Raw genomic sequence first — 19667 nt, forward strand, 5'->3', positions numbered from 1 at the left:
TGCTAGCTCATCACATCCTTGGAAAACAATCATGCCAGTAGTCAAGGCTGCCATGGCAGGATTTCACTGACCGATAGGGCAAAGCATGACACTCCTCAGGCTTTCCCCTGGAGACCTGGCCTGAGGAGGGGGCAGGAGGGGTGAAGGAGGCAACAGGGGGTTGAGCGTCACAGGAAAAATTGACAGTGTTTGGTGACTGGGAATGGAAAACAAGGGAAAGGAAGGTTTCATACGTCACCTGCAGTTCCCTTGTGGATGAGAGGAGACACTAGTCTGCCTGCCAAGCACTTAGCATTCTCTTTTAAGAAGGTCACAAAGAGTTGTTGCCCAGAAAGCCATTACTGGAGATGGGAGATTTGAATTGGGTCCTTGAAGTAGCAGGGCTTAGAGAGCAGGTGTGGCCACATCCGACACAAGGAGAACTGTGTGAGTATAGACACAGGATGGAGTGGGCAGTCTTGTGCCCTCTGGCTAGACTGGGGAGTAGAGGACATCTTCTGAAATTAAGAAGGAAGCAGCTAATCATAAGTGGTGTCCCAAGAAGGAAGAAGGAATGTATAAGAAAATACATTCATGCCTATAAGTTACAGCTCATCCCACGGCCTTGGCTTCTCCGGGTTGTGTAACGTGTACTCTGTCCTAGAGCGCCAAGGTGATGCCTTACTCCCTGTAGATGAGGTAGTGTGGAGAGGGCTGGATAGGTATCATTTTTCTCTTAAAAACACATCCTTCTTTCTGAAAAAACCGTTGACAGGCAGAGTAGGCAAATATGCTAAGAAGAGTGGCAGAAACAGCTTCCCACGGCCTCATCTCCAGGCCAGCCTCCAATAACCAAGGTCAGGTGCTGAGGCAGCTCAGACAAGACTGGTGCTTACATTCTTCTTGCCTTTCTTTCCATCCCCACAGGAATCTCCGCCAGCAGTCCTCTGCAGACGTCCCTTGTTCGGCCTGCTGGGCTTGCTGATTTTGGACCTTCAAGCGCCTCTTCTCCCTTGAGCTCCCCTTTGAGCAAAGGGAATAATGTTCCTGGGACTCCCAAGAGCCTCCACTTGACCAGCAGCCTAGCCTCAGACTCCCTGGTTCGGAAACAGGGCAAAGGCACCAACCCCCCTGGAGGACGGTAACCATCTGACCCTCCCACTTCCTTCAACCAAACCCAGGGCTAGAGTCCTGGCCTGCAAATGGTCTTTGGATGGCTTGCCCAGTGCAGCATCTTCCATCCCGAGTCAGAGGGCAGCGATGACCAGTTGCAGCAAGGCAAAGACAGGCAGGTGGTTTGTGTGAGCACTTTGATCACCTGTGTCTCAAGAGGAATGCTCTGGGATTGCCTGTAGGAAAAAGACCCAAGGATAGGGATCAGCCCCACAGCCTCTGGAATGAACTTATAGGCAAGTCTTAAACCTCATACAGGGGAAGGGCCTGACATAGACCCCCTTTAGATGCTCAGGCACAGTCTCCATCCCCGTTCCACTCTTTGGCTCTGGCCACGTCCCTTGCAAAGACTCCACAAGTGCTGTGAAGAGCCTTCCATGGTGGAGACTTCTTTTTGAGCTGTGATATCCTGTGGGGCTGGAAAGAGAGGAAATCATTGTGTCCTCAGTTGTTGGGCAGCTCCCCAGGTCTCCAAACCCCATTTGCCAGAGTGTCACCGTTGAGGAGAGCAGTGAATGCAAGGGAAGGTAGTGGTCTGTAAGGATGCAGAAGACTAGAGGAAGCACGCCTGGAGGCAGTTGTTTTCTCAGCATTTCCTCTCCTGTCCTGCATGGTTCGTACCAGAGAACCTTCAGGTCCCACCAGCAACAGTAGCAGCAGCTCCCACCCGGGGACTCCCAGAAGCCAGTAAAGAGACCAGGAGCCACCTCAATCAGCAGGACATCCTCACTGCCCCTCTTGCAGGCTCCCCTTGCCCTTCCTGAATGCACAGTCTCCCCACCCTTGCCCTTCAGCCCCCTGCTTGGCTGTATGCACTGTCTGTATTGCACTGAGAAAGGAAGGGACCGCAGAGTGAGGTGGAGAGGATGGAGAGGGCAAGCTCAGCACCCACCCTCCTAGCCCGGCCCCACCAGCCTGAGCTTGCTTCCCTCCAGGAGAGGCAAAGGGGTGGTGTTTGCATGGGAGGTGTTTCTGCCTGTCCCTGACCTGATGTCCCTGGTGGAGCAGGTGCTTCTGGGCAGGCCAGCCTCTAATTTGCACACCTGAAAATCGCGGAATTGAGTTTAGATAGATTGATTTTTAAAACTCTTTTTGGGGGGAGTAGGGGTGGTAGGGGAGTCATTTAATTTAAATCATCAAGATTCCCCTGCCAAAACCCAGACTCCCGTGTACAGATGCTGTTTAGAGGGAATCAGAAAAATGCCAAGCCTTTTTTCTCTTTGAATGTGCTGTCTATTTTTATAACTGAACTTGTACATATGTATAAAGAGAGACACATCTTTCTTTTACTAACTGGAGAAAAAAATCTTAAATAAAATGGAGTGAGATAATTTTATGTAAATTGGGATGTCTGTGGTCTTTGCAGCTGCCTCTCCTTGGGGCATCGTGGGGCTCTTAGGGGAGTGTGGCAGGATGAAGAGGAAGCAGGGCCCCAACATCGTCATCGTTCGTGTGGTCAGAGAGGAGAGATGGTTAGCGGGACAAGGAGTGCCCTTGTGGATGTTAATCGGGCAGAGGAATTTGCCTCCAACCATCAGAGAGGAGGCTTAAACAAGTGCCTGGCAGGCCAGGGCCAAGGCCCTCTGGTGTGGGCTTCTTATAACTCCAGACCTAGCCTCCAGGACTTAAACGTAGATAGTTTGACCTGGTCAACCATTAGGCAGTTACGTAGTGGTAATCTTAACACTGATGGATTCTTTCTCCAAAAACCCCTGGTGAGAGATTGTCCTGGCAGTGTGTAATACATGAAATCCCCAACTATGAAACATTATGGTCCCAGTTTCTAAAACTGTGTCCAAATATGTGAATATAAATCCCAGAAACCAGCCCTGTTTGCAGTTCCAGGACCCACAGTCGATCAGTTAAGCCAGCAGAAATACTAAGGAACTGTGAAACGAACTCTGTTTTCAGAATTAGCTGTACTTGTAAGAATCATGAACGAAAACAGTGAAACACATTACTAGGGCTTCCAAAGACATCCAGGCTTTGAAAACTTAGCTCTCTGATGAGTTGGAAAAAGAGTGAGTTCCCAGCCTGGACTGACACTGTTTCTCTGATTGAGCTAAATAAAACACTGATATGCTCTTGCGTCACCTTTGAGCAGGGCTTGTGCTGTTCTCGGTGTGCTGGCTGTGTGGCCTTCTGAGCCTTAGCTCACCCTGCATACACTTGATTAGGGTAGGCTGGCTCCTGAGCAGCTGCTGCTCACCCCGTCACGAGGATCAGCCTTTTCTTCATTTTGTTGATCTTAAGCAGCACTATCATGTATGCCGGGTCTTGTTTTTCTTGCTGGTAAACTCGACCAAGGCCTCATAACGGAACAAACCAGTGTCAGTTTCCCAATTAGCCATGCCCTATTGTCATCATCACTGTGACTTCTGGTCAACAAGCCCACTAGGATGGGTCCTCTCCAGTTTCATTACTCAGCTTGGCCCCCAGCTGCAGGACTGTAAACCCTGCCAAGGTCAGCAGTGGCTGCCTTTCCAGGGACTTGACAATTCAGCTCCTCTAGTGGCTTTGTGCAGATGTAGGTAGGCTTGTGCCTTCTCCTGAAAAGCATGTAAGTTTTGGATCAGAGCTTTCCAGTCTTATCTGTCCCCAGACATGCTCCCCTGTTACCCATTTTCAATCCAATCCCTGAACAGCTAACATTTCATTGTGAGGTATGCTTACAGCTTTAATGTCCCTCATCTGTCCCTCTCTACCTGAGGTTCATAGCTGAGACTTAAATCTTAAAAGTGAAGGCCTCAAACTCATTAACAATTTGAGTCCAGTCCCCAAGCTATGGCTCAAGCTAGTCTATCCACTTTCTGAACATTTGTCCATCTCCCATGTGGGAGAGCTTAACTCTTACTACCTATAAACCCAGGGAGCCAGTCCCTTAACACAGAAAAACGCTGAGGAGGGCTTCTGCCTGCCAAAAGAAATGTCCCTCAGGAAGCCTAGAAGCCCAGATCTGGAGCGCAGGTCTTTGTAGCCTCCCCCAAGCTGTAGGCTAATTGCTGGGCTGGATCACAGTGAGGGCCATCTTTTCTACCAGGGTCACTTTGCACAGAACCAGCTCCGGGGCCCTAGGTAAGTGAATTTTAATATTGTGGGTCACTTTGAGCAGCCGGGTAATGTGGAGTCTAAACTGTGCTTACTATTGGTTTCCATGCCTAGGGCTTTGTTGAAGCACTCAGGAGTCTCTGGAGACCTCCTGGACCTGGAGTTTTGGAAGTCCTCTGATGTGCTGCAAGGGTTATTGGGAGTGATGAGCAAGAGATGTGAGCCACCCAAATTAAACAGAGCAGCTCTGCTTTGACTGCTAGGTAAAGTTTTTGTGTAGAGTTAAACATTTTTGAAACCTCTAAATCATCCCCTAAGGTAATGCTTATCAAACTTCAGTATGCATATGAATCACCTCAGATCTTAAAAAATGCAGATTCAATTTCAGAAGGTCTAAGAAGAGACCTAAAACTGAATGTCTGACTCATCCCAGGTGATGGCTGCTGGTTCTGGGACCATACCTGGAATAACAAGGCCTTGGGCACCCTCCAGCCCCACCCCAGCCAGGAAGCCCTGTGCAGGAAATACAACTTTATTTGTTCTGTCATTCAGCTTAATTCACTTGATGACAAAAAGTGAAAAGCTAGCATTTCCAGGAAATTTTGGTCTCATACATGTTTGTTCCCTTTTTTCATTTTAGCCCTATCACTCCATGATTTTCTCCATCCCCTTTCTCCCCAGGTAGACATCTGTTAGACATGTGAGGTATGAGAGAAGTTCTCTGATCTGCTGCTGTTCCTGTGTCCTTTGTAGCCTCCACCAAGCTGTAGCCTCTTTAGTTGCTGGAGAGTCTGCGATCCCTGGACTCAGCTGTTTTCTGCATGTGTCTCATCATGACCACCAGACCCCTAAGGCCCAGTCAGCTTTCTTAGCTAATTCCTAGCCCTTCTCAGAGGCATGGAGAAATTTGGCAGCTCTCCCATGCTTCTCTGAGACTGCTGGAATGTAGTGAGGCCGTGCAGTTGGGGATGCAGCTGTGGTCAGTGCTGGTTCCCAAGTCAGCCACCTTCATGATACCTTCAAACCACTTAGATGTGGAGAGCATGGAGTTGGGGGCAGGGTCTGTTCTGGAGAAAGCAGGGCCTCTGGCTGTCTTAAAACTGTGTGCCCAGGTACTTGCTCTGTGGTAGCAAATGGTGCAAAGAAAGGCACCTGCCTAGAGGAGGGGCCCCTACGTGGAGGCTCCTGGGGACCCCAGGGTGGCAGGAGCTTGGGCTATGTCAGCCCTCATTGTACCCACCATTTGTCATCCTGGAAGTGTCTGGGGCAAACAGCACCACGACTGGACTATGGAGATGCCAATCCCAGGTGACAGTGCTTGGGGCTGGGTGTAGGGGGAGGTAGAAAGAGAGGGAAAGAGGAGGCCGTGCCTCAGGCCCACTTCCTAGGTCCCCGAGGAAGCTGGGTGCCTCCCTTATCACCAGGCCCCTGAATTGTTCCTGTGCTCCCGCTTCTTCCTTGCTTCAGATCCTGGGACTCAGCTGGCTCCCTTTTCCTCTTTAAAACACCCACCACCCACACTCATTCCTCAACTTCCCTCCTTTACGTCAGGCTGCTTGGGGCATACTCCTCGTTCTTTCCTACCTGCTGCCAAAAATGAGCATCTTGCTTTTTTTTTTTTTTTTTTTTTTTTTTAGAGTTTTCTTGCTCATCAAAAGAAAAACACTAGGTTGAAGCAGAAATGGACACAGGGAGCTACATAGCTCAAGATACATTTCACAGATCTCACAGACTCCCTGGTCTACAGTTTCTGGCACCTTGGGTGAGAAAAACAGGGATTCCTGAGGGAGAGATACCCCAACTCTTTATCTCCCTCCTCTTAGCTAAAAGTTTCTCCCCAAAGGCCAGGGAACAGGCTCGAGTGAGCACCTCTGCAGGGTCCATGCCTCTCTGCTCTCCTGCTCCTTGGCATTTCAAGGTCCTGGGACCCACTCAAGAATGAACGCCTAGACCAAGGAGGGCCTCTGGATTTGACCTAGACTGAGGATTAGGCTGCACATCCTCTGAAGGTTTAAAGGAAGCAGGGGCACAGAGGGTCACAGTGGGTCACAGCTGCAGGAGATGGAGGGTTTTCTAAGCTCCCCTAGCCCAGCTGATGGTCCTAAGAGCTGCTCTCTGGGAGAATGCCCAGGGGCACTCAGAACATCTTATGCCCTCCACCATCATCACACAGCCCCAAATGGCTCCCTTTCCAGTTCTCAGGTGAGGGGTCCTGGAAGACCCTGGGCAGTACCATGCCCTGCATCCTTGAAGTCACCCCCGACCCTTGAAGTCGGTAGGGGGTATCATCCAATGGGTTGTCAGGGCCATGTGGCTTCAGTGGTCTCAGTTTGTCCTCTGCACCATTGATCTGGAAAGGGCAGCATGAACTCGGTCATGCAGAATCTTTCTGAATAGCTAAGTCTTTCAGAGAGTTGACATTTAACCCTTTGAAGCATCAGAATTTATCTTGGTTAGGACTCTCTTTAAGTGATTTTATGAAAGTCACTGCTTAAACAGACCCTACTGAGCATATCTTAACCTTTCCTGAAGACCTGGGTCACGTGAGCGTCTGTTGCCCAGGCGCACTGCACTGTGACTACTGTGTGCCCAACACTAAACGATAGTGGCAACTACAAAGACCCCAATCTGAGTAGCCAGGCTACAGAGACATTCTTTGGCTGACTAAGCATTTTCCCTTCCCACAATAGCCACAGGGAGAGGCCTAACCATCCCTCATACTTGTCACCATGACCTGGTCGAGGATGGGCAGGGCCTACTTTCCCTCCCTCGCAGCTAGCCTTTCATAAATTGGCCAATCAGAGTGAAAACCAGGGCTGTGAAAGCTTGTTACCCTGGGGCCAATAGGAGGGGCCAACCTGAGGAGGAAGCTACCACAATGAAGGGTAAAGGTAGAACCATGGGAAAAATGGAGCAGGAGCCTAAACGGGGCCTTGCCATAAGTTCTCTTTCTCTTAAATTTTGAGTTTCACCAATAACTTGGCTTAAGCCCATTTGAACTGGATTTTCTGTTATATGCGACTAACACAAAGGGTTCATGGCAGCATAATCAAACCTTGCAAAAGATTGGAAACAACCCATATGGAAACAACACAGGATTGGTTAAATAAATTTTGTACATCACCGTGTTGGACTATTAGGTGGCCTTTAAAAATCATAATCTTCAAAAATATTTGATGACAGGAAAATGCTCACAATTTAATCTTAGGTGAAAAAATAGGACACAATAGTAAATAAAGTTTACGTTCTCACATACATACATAAATATATATGTAGATTTTTTAATACGGTAGTAAGAAGGAGGACTAGAAGGAAGTAAACTTTCCTGGTTATTGGAATTATGAATTGGTTTTAATTCTTTATACCATTCCAAGCTTTCTACTATTTCTATGTATAATTGTAATAAGCACTATTAAAAAAAATGTATGTGGTTTTAAGGGAAATTCAAAAAACCCAAAAGCAAGAAGAAAATAAGACATTTCCCATAGTTTTCTCACAATGTGTCTTATGTATCACAATTCAGTTCCTGTGATAAAATAATAACATGACAGCACCAGGCCCCACCCCACCTCCCCAGAGCACCTTAATGTTTTCACAGGAGTCTATAGAGAAGCAGTACTTCAGTCAAAGGCATGGGCTGGAATTTCAGGCACCATGGGGTGATATTTTAAGGCAGGTATGTCCTGTTGCATCCATCAAATTAGATTCTGAGCATCCATATCTGTTCTGGTTTGCAAGGCTAGTGTTCTGGTTTACCTGGGCATGAGGCCAGCTTTCCTCTGTGTAGAAAAAGGAGTGCCCTGCATGGCCCACCACCCAAATCAGTGCTCTTAACCTCTGAGGGTATGTCCAGTGCCTCTCCATACACAAGCAGTTTCTTTTCAGATCTGCATTTTATTTTACTACATATTTGACTTATTTACTTATGAATAAATAATAAATTTGCATAGTTCAAAATCAAAAACATACAAAAGGGCACAAGAATACGAAGTCTCTCTCCCATCCTATCCCCTGGCCCCCAGTTCTCCTCCTGGGAAGCAAACTGTGTTGACAGTTTCTGGTGATTCCTTCCAGACATACTGCTATGCTTTTTAAAGACATGATTGTATTCATACTATGTGTCTAACTTTGTATTTTTTTTTCACTTAATATTACACAGTAATGTCAAGAGAGTACTGTAAAAAAAAAAACTTTTCCAAACATTAGTAAATACTCTTCCTAAATATTCGTAATGACTGCAGATATGCCATCCAAGAGAGATTCTGGTTGTCCTACTGCTGGACAATTGGTTTTCTCCCATTAAGTCCTCTGATTCCACCCAAAAGAAACTATCCTCCTGGGTTCAGCCTGCATTTGCATTTGATTTGAACTCTGACCGGCCATTGGCTCCCTGGGGACACAGAACTCTTGGGTCAGGAGGAGGCCCAGGGCCCAATCCAGAGGGATAAGCGGGTGGTCCCAGGCCTTCAGGGGCTGGCTGTGTGGTCCAGGCCAGCAGAAGAGATATATTTAGCTGGGTCAGCTTCTACTGACTGTCATGACCCAGGAAGACTGTGCTGTTGGTAAACAAACCAGAATGGCCCAACTTCAGCCAGCCCTCCTTCCTCCTCCCTTTCCCCACTTGCTGGCAGGGCAGGGGCTATGAGAGGTGGAGGCAGGCACTGACCAGGAAGAGGGCTCATATGGAAGGGCCACCTAGAAGATACAGCAGAATTGTGTGGCTTCATCTCACGGCCCCAAGTTTGTTTTTCCTGTCATCTCCCCTCCTGCCTTTCTTCGCCCACCCTCCCCAACATAGCAGAGCTGGGTAGCCGAGGGAGCACCCCCTTCCTCCTCTGCCTCCGGCCTCTTTTCCCTTTCTCCTATCAACCTGATTTGTCCTCAGTGCTCCATTAAGTGAGTGGAGTTCATTCATGCAGTTGACTCATTTATCCATTTACTTATCCAGCCAAGTTGACTCATTTATCCATTTACTTATCCAGCAAATATTTTTTGAAGGCCTGAGGTAAGCCAGGCTCTGTGCTGCTGGGCACCAACGACACAGGAATGAACAGGAGGTGCTGGCTCTGGCCCTCATGGAGCTTACACTCTAATGAGTTTAGAGATAATCCAGTAACTAATTAGGTGCTGTTTAAAAATAATAGTCAAATAATAATAGCCAACATTCACATAGCAATTTAAAGTATATAAAGAGTTTTTCACCTGATAGCACATCTAATCCCAAAAATCTGAGAGATGGTTATGATTATCACTCCCACTTTAAAGATGAAGAAATTGCAGCTCAGAGGTATTAAATAACCTGACCAAGGACTCACAGGGTACATGGAGCCCAGTTCTTGAACTCAGTCCCTCTGACCCCAAGCCCATGTCCCTCCTGCGAAAGAGGAGCCATTGGAACTGGATGGGAGCAAGTTTCTGGTGCTCTTCACTTTATTTTTGAAAAGATGGAGGCCCAGAGAGAAGAAAAGTGCCTCGCCTAAGACACACAGCTTAAAACAGGAATGGAACCTCTGGATCCCAGCCCAGAGCTCTTTCTTTACATCTGAACAGCAGTTCAATGTCCTGACCAGGGTATGAGGCCCTGGTGGATATGGGGTGGGGGCCAGTCATGGTAGGTCTGTCTCCTCCCCTTCCCTGCACGCCCAGCAGCCCACTCTCCTCTGCTGCATGGTCCCTCTTGTGAGGAGACAGTCCAGAATGCCCTTTCCAGCACCATCCTCCCCTCACAGGGCAGGCCAGCCAGGCATGGGCAGACCCAGCATGCGCCTGACCCACACTAGGCTGGCCCCTCTCTCTTCTGGGTCCCTCTGTAAGAGGTCAGGCCCTAAACGCACACCAGGGGAAGGGTCACCCCTTGGCAGGCATGTCACGGGTACGGTCCGTACCCTTGCTAGTCCTCCCTGCTCTGGGAGGGCCAAGCTGGAGGGCTGTTCTTCCTGAGTGCCCACTTCTTGCTGAGTGACTGGGCTTTCATTCAACAAACATGACATGAGCACCTACTGTGTGCAGGCTCTGGGAAGCACCTCAAGGCCCACAGTCCTCTGGGAAGACCAACAAGGAACATAGTGCTATCAAATCTGCAAAAGAAAGAGCATAGATGTCAGAGACTTTCAGGCCTTGGTGGTCAGGTAGAGGGGGTTCAAAGAAGGCTTCCCAGAGAAGGCAACATTTCTCAACTGAGCCCTGAAGCCTGAGTGATGAGTTAGCCAGGCCAGAGTTGACAGGGAAGAGACTTTCAGGATGAGGAAATGGACTAGGTAAGACAAGGTAAAGAGGCACCCTGCAGATTGCAGGCGTGTTACAGGCTTCTGTCAGGTCTGTTCAGTGTGTATCATGCCTCTCAGGGCCGCAAGTGGCCTGTGAATAGGAACTGGGTCTCCCTTCCTGTGGAAACCCCCAAGGGCAGGGCCCACTCCTGTGGACAGATGACTCAGGCACCCTATACAAGCAGCTTCAGCTTTCACCGCCATGGCTCAGTGTCCTCCCAGCCAGAGCCACCCTTCTGACCTGGCATAGACATGACAGCCCCAGGAGGGGCTGCCTGGTGGGAGGCTTCGACTCCAGCAGGAGGAAGCCACAGTTGGGTACATTACCCTCCGCTTCTCTCAGGTTGTGCCCGGGAAGCCCCAGCTGCCCTCCTGTGGGGACAGGGAGCACCACCCCATGAGACAGGTGCAAACAGCCCTCCAGCTTAGCCTTCCCAGAGCAGGGAGGACTAGCAAGAGTACTGCCTGTTCCCCTGACATGCCTGCCAAAGGGTGACCCTTCCCTTGATGTGTGTTTAGGGCCTGATCTCTTACAGAGGGACCTAGGGGAGAGAGGGGCCAGCCTAGTGCGGGTCAGGCACATGCTGGGTCTTCCCATGCCTGGCTGGTCTGCCCTCGCCCGGGTGGCTCCCAGTCCCACATTCCTGGGTTGTGCACATAAACATGTACATTGAATATTAGCCTGGGGAGGCAGCTTGGCAGGTCTCCCTTGGCCAAGAATGAGGTTTTTCATGGGGCTTTTCCTTCCAATGGGAAGCGTGACTGCGTTCAGAGGGGTGTCTCATTAAAACCGCTCCCCATAGGTCCCCTGAGTTCCTGTGGGGCCCCAGAGCTGCGCTACGTGCTGGGATACATTCAGTTCCTGCCCTGGGGGGAGCTCGGTTTAGTGGGGACAGGCAGATCACGTCACTACAACGTGCGGGGCACAAAACTGAGGTAGGATGTTCTCGAGGTGGGTCACCTCGAGCCCGGGTCAGCAGCAGCTTCTGGAAGCACCATGCCAGTGGTTCGTTCGTTGGTTCGGGAGGATGTGACAGGGTTGGGCAAAGTTCTCGGGTAGGGAAAGCAGTAGGAGCACAGTCCCTGTGACCAGAAATAGCCTGCGGTAGGAGGAGACAGCAGGCAGGAGGCGGGATGAAGGGGCCCAGGGGCAGCGAGCCCCTGAGGGGAGAGCAGAGGCCAGGCCGCAGGGAAGTTCATCCTGAGGGCCACGAAGCGCTCTGGGAGTTTGTGAGGGAGCCCGGTCGTGGTCAGAGATGCATTTTACATTATGTAGAAAATTAATATCCAGGAGGACACCGAACTGGGGAAGGCGGATCCGTTTGGAGAGCATGACAATCGTCTAGGGAAACAGAACAAGTCTTAGGACGAGGGTGGTTGGACGGGACAGGGAGCCCTTAGGTCGGCAAGACAGCAGAATCTGTGAAGGTCTGAGGAAGGAGGCTGTGCCCACGGCTAACATGGGATGAGAGGGGCGCGCTCACCCCGGGCTCTACCTTCCAGGGGGCGGGGCAAGGGGAGGAGCCGAGCCCGAGGGGCGCGCCCAGGGCGGGGTCCTCGGACGACGCGGGAGGGGCCGGCACGGGTGTCCGCGGTGCTCCTTCCTGGAGAGGCCGGGCGGTGACGGAGAGCGGCGCTGTGACTGAGCTTTCGGGGTGTGTCTGCTCCCCCTCACGCCCAAGGAAATGCCCGGGGAGGGCCTGAACCGGGAAGGGCAGGCCTGGCGAGACTCTTCAAGGGGCACAGGGACGGGCAGAGGAGAGTGGCCCAGGCTGGGGACGAGGCTCCAGGGACGGGGTGAGGAGGGCGGAGGACAGGGGTGGTCAGGGGCTTCGTCAGCCGCCTCTGACAGCTACCTAATAAAGCAGTCCTGCCCCGTCCCGGTTTCCACAGTCACCATGTGATTTACTGTCCGAACTTGGACGCTTTTGAGAGTGAAATTAATAATTACCTCAGGACAACAGGAGTAAACCAGGCCTGTCCTGGGCACACTGGGGTGTGTGGTCAGCCTAGCTCCGACCCTGGCCCTCAGGGACACTTTGCCTGTGAAGGCTGCCTCCCCTAACCTGGCCCTGGAGCACCCTGACCCTTCTCAGAGCCAGGCCTGGGGAAAGATGGGGTCTCCCCCATTCGAGGTTCATCTCCCCACCGCCTCTGCTTCTCTGCCATCATGGTCCTCAGGGGAACTACAGTGGTCCTTCGTGGGGCTAGTGGGGGGCAACCTGGAGAACCCCTAAGACCCTGTCAGCCCTAGAAGAGTGCAGGGCAGCCAGAGTGGTGTTCGCATAAGTCCCCTGTAGTGTCCATGCCCTCTTTCAGCAAAACCCAGGGATCCCCAGTCTCCTCCCTCCTGCTTGTCCCTGTTTTCAGCCAGCTGCCAGGAAGTTTCCTCACGTTCCCTGCTCCTGTTTTTAGTTCAGCCCTCCCCAGCACCTGCCCCCATCTTGCGGCCTTCCTACTATGTTTCCCCTGCCGTAAGCACAAGCCTCCTTAAAACTAGACCTGAACACAACACTTGTCTGCTCAACAAGCAGACAAAACAAAAAGAACAAAAACAAAGACCTTTCTGTGGGAGGCAAAACACATGAAAAAAACAAAAACATCACCACAGAACTCAAACTTCCCTACGAGATAAAGTCTAACATTTCCTCCAAGAACGGGCTCCAAAGTAGCTTTCAGCTTCGTCCCCAACACCCCAAGGCTTCCTCCACACAGCCACTTGCCAAGCGCTGTGTACCTCCCTCCTTTACTGACGCCATCCCCACACACCTGGAGTGCCTCCACCTGCTGGATTCCTGTGGCTTCATTAAAGTCCTCCCAGGCCTGACCACCTCTGCCCCATCCGTCCCCTGAGTTCCTGGAGTTGCCCCTGGCCCAGACTAGTCGTGAGGGAGAGACTGTCAGCCTGTCTCCCACAGCTGGAGGTCCAGGGCCCCTCAGCCTGTTGTAGACTTAATAAACCGCAAGTGAATTGGCTGTTCCTTCCTACTTATTCCGGGTTCTCCAGAAGGATGCCCTTGAGGGATGGACAGGAGGAGGATTTCTGAGATCCCTGCTAACTCTGAAATTCCTTAAAGCTGCAGCCTGAATTTGGGCATCCACACATCACCCTGCTTAAATCCCTCCAACTAAAAAAGAAAAGAAATCTTTTTTTTTCCCCAATGCTCCTACATCAGAAGTCTTCAAAAATGGCCCAGGGACTACTGGGAGGCCTCAAAACCCTCTCAGGAGGTCTGTGAGGTCAAAACTATTTTCATAATAATACTAAGAGGTTATTTGCCTTTTCACTCTCATTTCCTCACAAGTGTACAATGGAATTTTCCAGAACTATATATGTGAATTTGCAACAGAGTGAGTGCAGAATATGAGTGTCCAGTTGCTTCCATTAAAGTCAGACATTAAAAATATAAAATGCTGCTCCTTTCACTAAATTTGTTTTGGAAAACAAAATCATTTTTCTTTTAAAATATGTTAACATAGGGGAAGGAGGGTATAGCTCAGTGGTAGAGCAGGTGCTTAGCAAGCACAAGGTCTTGGGTTCAAATCTCCAGCACTGCCATCAAAATAAATAAATAAAGTTAATTACCTCCTTTCCCAGCCCCCCCAAAATGTTAACATATAATGCATTTATTTTTAAATTTTAATTATTAAATGTTTTAAACTTCTCCACTTTAATTCCTAATATACTGTGTTGTCAATTGCTATATGCCACATAAATAAAAGCTCTTGCAGTCCTGAAACCCCTACACTCTTCCTATATCCTCAGTTAACCCTCTGCTTCCCTCTCCTCTTAGCAGCCAAATTTCTTTGGTTTTTTTTCTTTTTGCCTTTTTTTTTTAATTGAAATATAGTTGGTTTACAATGTTGTGTTAGTTTCTTGTGTACAGCATAGTGGTTCAGTTATACATATATATATATATATTCCTTTTCATATTCTTTTTCATTATAAGCTATTACAAAGGTATTGAATATCATTCCCTGTGCTATACAGTAGGACCCTGTTATCTATCTGAGACATATTTCTTGAAAGCAGCCCTACCTTGTGGCTTCCCGCCACTGATCCTGAAATCACTCCCACTGAGGACTCCTTGCCATGTCACCCAGTGGACACTCCTCTGTCCTTATTTTCATTGGCATCTCAGCAGTGAGACCCTGGCTCTCAGAACACCATGCTCTTCTGGTTCTCCTCCTACCTCTCTAGCTGCTTGTTCCCAACTCTTGCTTCATTCGGTCCACTAGGGCTGGGGTCCTCGGGGTTGATTGGGCCACGTTCTCTTTTCTCTCCACTCCCAGGGCTTCAAGCACCAAATCTCTGACTCCAACCCATATTACTCTCCTGAGTCCCAGACACACACATCCAGCTGCCCCACAGTCACCCCCAATGCGAACACTCATGCAGGGCAGATCTCTTTCCAACTGTCCAAGCACACCAGGAACCCTGGCCCTCTACCCTCTCCCTCACTCTCCTCATCAACCAGTCTCGCCCAGTCCTGCAAACCTCACCCCCTAAATTGCTCTCGAATCCACGTTCCTGTCCATTCCCACCACACACCTCAGCTCAGGCCATCTTCACCTCCTCCGGCCGATCTTTGACCTTCCTCCTCCAATCTGACACAGCAGTCAGTGTTCCTTTTTAACCAGTCTCTTCCCTGCTCAGAATCCACAGGGGGCTCCCACCAACCCAGGAGAAATGCCACCTCCACCGCACAGCACACCAGACCAGCCAGCGGGATGTGGTCCTACCACCTGTCCAGCCTCATCTCCCCTTCCCCATGTCACTCTGGTCCAGCTGGTCTGACCTTGCCTCCCCCTCTAGTACAAGATGTTCCTTCTGTTCACAGAGATCCTGTCTCAAGCCAAAGGTTGGCGCCATAATTCCCTCCCTCAGAAAGCCTTCCCTGACCTCCCCACAACCCTTCGAGGGTAAGAGCCCTTTCTACATTGAATGCCCTATTCTCCTTCCATTGTGACACAGTTCATGCCAAATGGTCACCATTCAGAATTCCTTGAGGAGGAAGATTTCTTCCCTGCTCTATCTCCAAAGCCTAGATCAGTGCCTGGCATATAACAGCAGTTTAGTAAATACATGCTGAATGAATGGCTTGAAGAATGTGAGCCCATGTGCTGCTGGCAAGCAGCCTTCCCCACCCCCACTCAGAATAGAGCAGGGCTCTGCTCTGAGCACCCAGACTGGCTGTCTGGCCATGCCCTGGCACAAGAGGCCAGGAGGTGGCTGCCCAGGGCCCCCTGCCACCAGCTGCCTCCTCTTGTGACCTAGCTCCCAGAAGAACCTGGCTGGACTCCACACTTTTCCCATCAATTGCCAAGACACGAGGCTGTCAACGCATGGGCAACCTCCCAGGCACAATGGCTGCCCTACTTGGCTGGAGCTGACCCTGCTGGGGACACCCAGACCAAACCAGGACACCAGCCACAAGAGTGGCAGCAACACATACATACCACCCAGCATCCCAGTGTAAACTGAGTCTCAGAGGCTGAATACTTTTCTGGAGGTCACTGGGCCAGTGAAAGGCTGGGATGGAGCCAGGCTCTTCTGCTGCTAAAATCTCACCTGGGCCCCACACCCATTCAGCAGGTCCAGGAGTAAAGGCTGAACCCACTGAGCAGCCATTCCCAGTTGAGGAGCACAGGGCTAGGCTGAGATCTTGGGAGGTGGGCTTTGCACCTGGGGGTCAGGGTGAGGAAAGAATAGCCAGGGGCAGGCCAATGGTGAACAAGCAGCAGCCTAGAGGGCAGCCAGCAACTCATCCCATCACAGATCCTGGCAGGTCACAGTAAGAGAGAAGGCACAGTGCACATCACAGTCTCAGGAGACAAGAATGAGCACCTGGATCTCAGAAGTCAAAGGGCCATCAGGTCCTCCAGGCCTGCACTTTCAGCAGTGTCTCACAAGTTGTCATCACTTTACCCTTTAAACTCCTTTAACCCACGTGGCTCCTTTAGCAAGAAGCCAGAAGTCCAGCCTCACTGTCAGGAAGAGGCAGCAACTGACCCTGCAACTGGAGGAGACTTGGTCTGAACTCCGACCCTGCTAGCCTCTTCAGGGCAGCTGGGAGATGCAGGGGACCAGGTGGGTGGCCAGAACTGCTCATAGGGCTGCCAAGTAGAGCTTCCCGGGATGAATTCTGCATATTATGAGAGTGATGTAACCTGGTAGTCCTGCCTGCTCCGCTGCCCCCTCCCTGGCAGAGAGGGATGGAGATGAACAGGGACCCACCCTTTCCCCTCCTATGAGTCTCTCAGGGCTTTACCACCTCACCTACCCCAACCGCTTATCTGAAAAAAGAATCACATTCCAGCACAGCACAGATAATGAGATCAGTTTATGGATAATAGTATGGGACAGACTAAGAAGTACCAAGGCCTGTAGTGATGAGCTTCCCAGACTGACAGACAGGAGTGACCCAGACAGACATACAGAGGGACAGTAAAACAAGGCCAAATAGGTGACAGGCCCATGTCCAGACTCAGCTGTGTCTGGGCTCCAGATCCAGCTGTGCCCTGGGGACCTGGGGGATGAGCAGGGCTGGCAGGGACCTCAGTTCTTGTAGGGCCCCCTCTCTTCACTCCCTCCTATCCCTCACCAGCAGGCTGGGGCTTTTAGCAGGTGGTATTTCTGGGACTAGGAAATGGTTGGTCTGGGGTAGAGGGCAGAGGAGTGTCAAGGCTCTTGGAGGCTCCCTAGGGAGGTGGGGGCCTGGGTACCATGGGGTTAGCAGCAGCACTGGGGGGAATCTGGTCAGGCATCAGGTGCCTGGGGTGGGGCACCGCTCAGCAGGGCCCCTGTGTCCAGGGCAGGCCCCCTACCCTGCCCACCACACCAACATGGTGCAATAAATAAAGTTTCAAGTAGTAAGTCAGTGAGTGTCAGGCAGGAGAGCTGGGGGCTGGCAGACAGGGAGGGGCTTAAGAAAGGCCCCCAGCCAGCCACCGAGTCCTCTCAGTGGGCTCCAGCTGTATCAAGTATGTCTGTGCACTGGAGTGGGGACCTGGCCCCTGTGTTCATGTAGGCACTCCCTGCAGGGGCTCAGCCCCTCAGACCAGTGCCAAAGCCTGCTCGGTGGGGCAGAAGCAGGGCAACATGGTGCCTACAGCATCCACAATGGCTGCCAGGTGCTCGTCCTGTGCCTGGGGCCCACAGAGCTGCATGAAGTCTGCCAGGCGTAGCAAGTACTCCAGGTTGTGGCCGGAGAAGCCTCGGCAGGCTAGGATCTGTGTAGCAATGGCCTCCTCGGGTGCAGGGCCCAGGTAACCAGGGTTCTGTGGGGTGGCCACATAGGCCAATGCCTTGAGTGGTTGGTCAGGGTCCTCTTGGGGGTAGAAGGTGACCTCCTTGGTATCATAGCCACCGAGCACTGCCTCCCGCACATTCAGGTACTTGAGGGCTTCGCTCACCTGCTCACCTTGCACCTGGTACGCCACACCCCAAGTGCAGCCCTAGGAGAAAACAAGGGCACCAGGGTCAGTCACACAGCTCCTTCTTGTCCCACTGCACGACTGTGTTCTATAAAGGGGGTGAACAGAAGGCTATTGAGCTCTCCAGTAGCAATACACCAAGTTCTCATTCTCCCTTTCTTAACAGGGGTTAATACAATGGTCTAGTCCAGGGAGAACAGAAATCCTTCTCAGAAAATGGTCTGAGAGCCAATGGCATCACCTGTAAGCGTGTAAGGATTGAGTTTCAGGACCCACTCTAAATTCTCTTAAATTAAAATCTCATTAGCAATATCCTCAAGTAATTTTTGTGAGAAGCATTTAGCTAGACCACCCTTCTCAACCAGTGGGGCATCTAATCTAGCCTGCAGCCAAAGACCCATGAGCTCTGACTGTCTGCACCCCTCCAGCTGGGTGCCTCTCTTGACTCAGGCACTTACCTCATGATCTTCAAGGAGGGTCACCACACGACCAGGCTAGGGAGGGAAGAAAGATTTTGGAAAAAACCAGTTAGAAATCAGCTTTGCCATCAGTAGTAGAGGAAACCCTCAACAACTCTTCTGTCCCAGGGCTCAGAGAGCCCCACTCCTCCTGGGGAGTGATGCACGGATGCAGGAGAAATAGACACACGGCAGTGGTCCAGATTGGTAATCAAAAATATTCATCAACACAGCCATCCACAGGATCACAGATTAGCCATCACACAGTGACCCACTGGGCACACAAATTTAAGCCACAAACCCTGGACTCAGGTTAACACATTTTCCCCATCAGGACATAGTCGCCATCTGTCCTCATAGGCCGGGACATTCCAGGGCAACGGCTGGACGCCCACTATCCTGCCCCCACCCACCTCACTCCCCCGGGTATGGTCAGATGCTCACCATCTTGTCGCTGCCCCGATGAAAGGTGTCTCCCTGCCAGAAGCGGCGGCTGTAGCCTCGCACGAAGCCCACACGGCTATCGCTGTAGGCGAAGTCGGGCCTCCACACCAGGGAGCCGTACCCGAAAATCCACAGGGCTTGGGGGTCGCTGTCGTCCTGAGGAGGCTGCAAGGGGGGTGGTGAGGAGGGCGGGGTATTATGGGCTGCGGACTCCTGCTTCATGGTGCCGGGCACAGGGACGGGCCCGGGCGGCCTCCAGGGCTGGTCTCCGGCACCTGCACGGAAGGACCCACGGACGCGCACACCTGGCCTGGCACCGCTTGGTCGCTCCAGCTGCGCGGCCTCGTCGGAGGCGCTCTTTAAACCCTCCGGCCGGGAAGCCCCACCCACCGCGGCCAGATGCCGCGGTTATTGGGGCGGGGCAAATTTCCTTTTGGCCAATCACATTCGGATATTGCTGTCCGGTTAACCGCGCCGCGCTCTGAGTGGGTAACTGCGCGGCCTGCCCCCCCGCCCAGAGTGCCTGCTGATTGGTTCAACTCCACCTCTGTAGCAAACCTGGCAGGAGTGATGCAACGGAGGGGGAGGTTTCCCCAGTTCCCGCATGCAGCAAGGGCGCCTCAGATTGCGTCAGCGGCGGGCAGTGGGCACGGATGCGGGTACTGGTCGTCTTTCTGGCAGCCCCTTCATGGTCTGGACCCTTGGGGAACCATGGCGGGCGGGCCCGGGGCAGATGTCTCCTCAGCAGTCCCGCTTGCGCACCTGGCCAAGTCACTGCCATCCCAGGTCCTATGGACTCATACCAGGGCTAGCACAGAACACGTCATACCAGGGCTAGTGCAGAACACGTCCAGAAGGAGCG

At 51.5% G+C, this 19667-nt stretch overlaps 2 protein-coding genes across 5 annotated transcripts in view; one reads left to right on the top strand and one right to left on the bottom strand.

Moving 5' to 3' along the window:
* The window catches only part of INO80 (INO80 complex ATPase subunit), a 113280-nt gene extending 110786 nt beyond the window's left edge, over positions 1–2494 (top strand). For all 4 annotated transcript variants that reach the window (XM_072962657.1, XM_072962655.1, XM_072962656.1 and 1 more), the window contains one exon: positions 907–2494. In XM_072962657.1, the coding sequence (XP_072818758.1) occupies positions 907–1124 (218 nt within the window). In that variant the 3' untranslated portion in view covers positions 1125–2494. The remainder of the gene's footprint in view (positions 1–906) is intronic.
* Positions 2495–16797: 14303 nt separating this feature from the next.
* Positions 16798–19174, bottom strand: CHAC1 (ChaC glutathione specific gamma-glutamylcyclotransferase 1). Its single transcript, XM_006201666.4, has 3 exons — positions 18806–19174; positions 18362–18397; positions 16798–17924 (listed from the first exon to the last, which is right to left on the bottom strand). Exons 1-3 carry the CDS (start codon positions 19025–19027, stop codon positions 17523–17525), a joined length of 660 nt encoding a protein of 219 aa, XP_006201728.1. The 5' UTR covers positions 19028–19174; the 3' UTR covers positions 16798–17522.
* Between the last annotated feature and the right edge of the window lie 493 nt (positions 19175–19667).

Source organism: Vicugna pacos, chromosome 6, assembly GCF_048564905.1.
Source record: "Vicugna pacos chromosome 6, VicPac4, whole genome shotgun sequence".
NCBI classification, from domain to species: Eukaryota; Metazoa; Chordata; class Mammalia; order Artiodactyla; family Camelidae; genus Vicugna; species Vicugna pacos.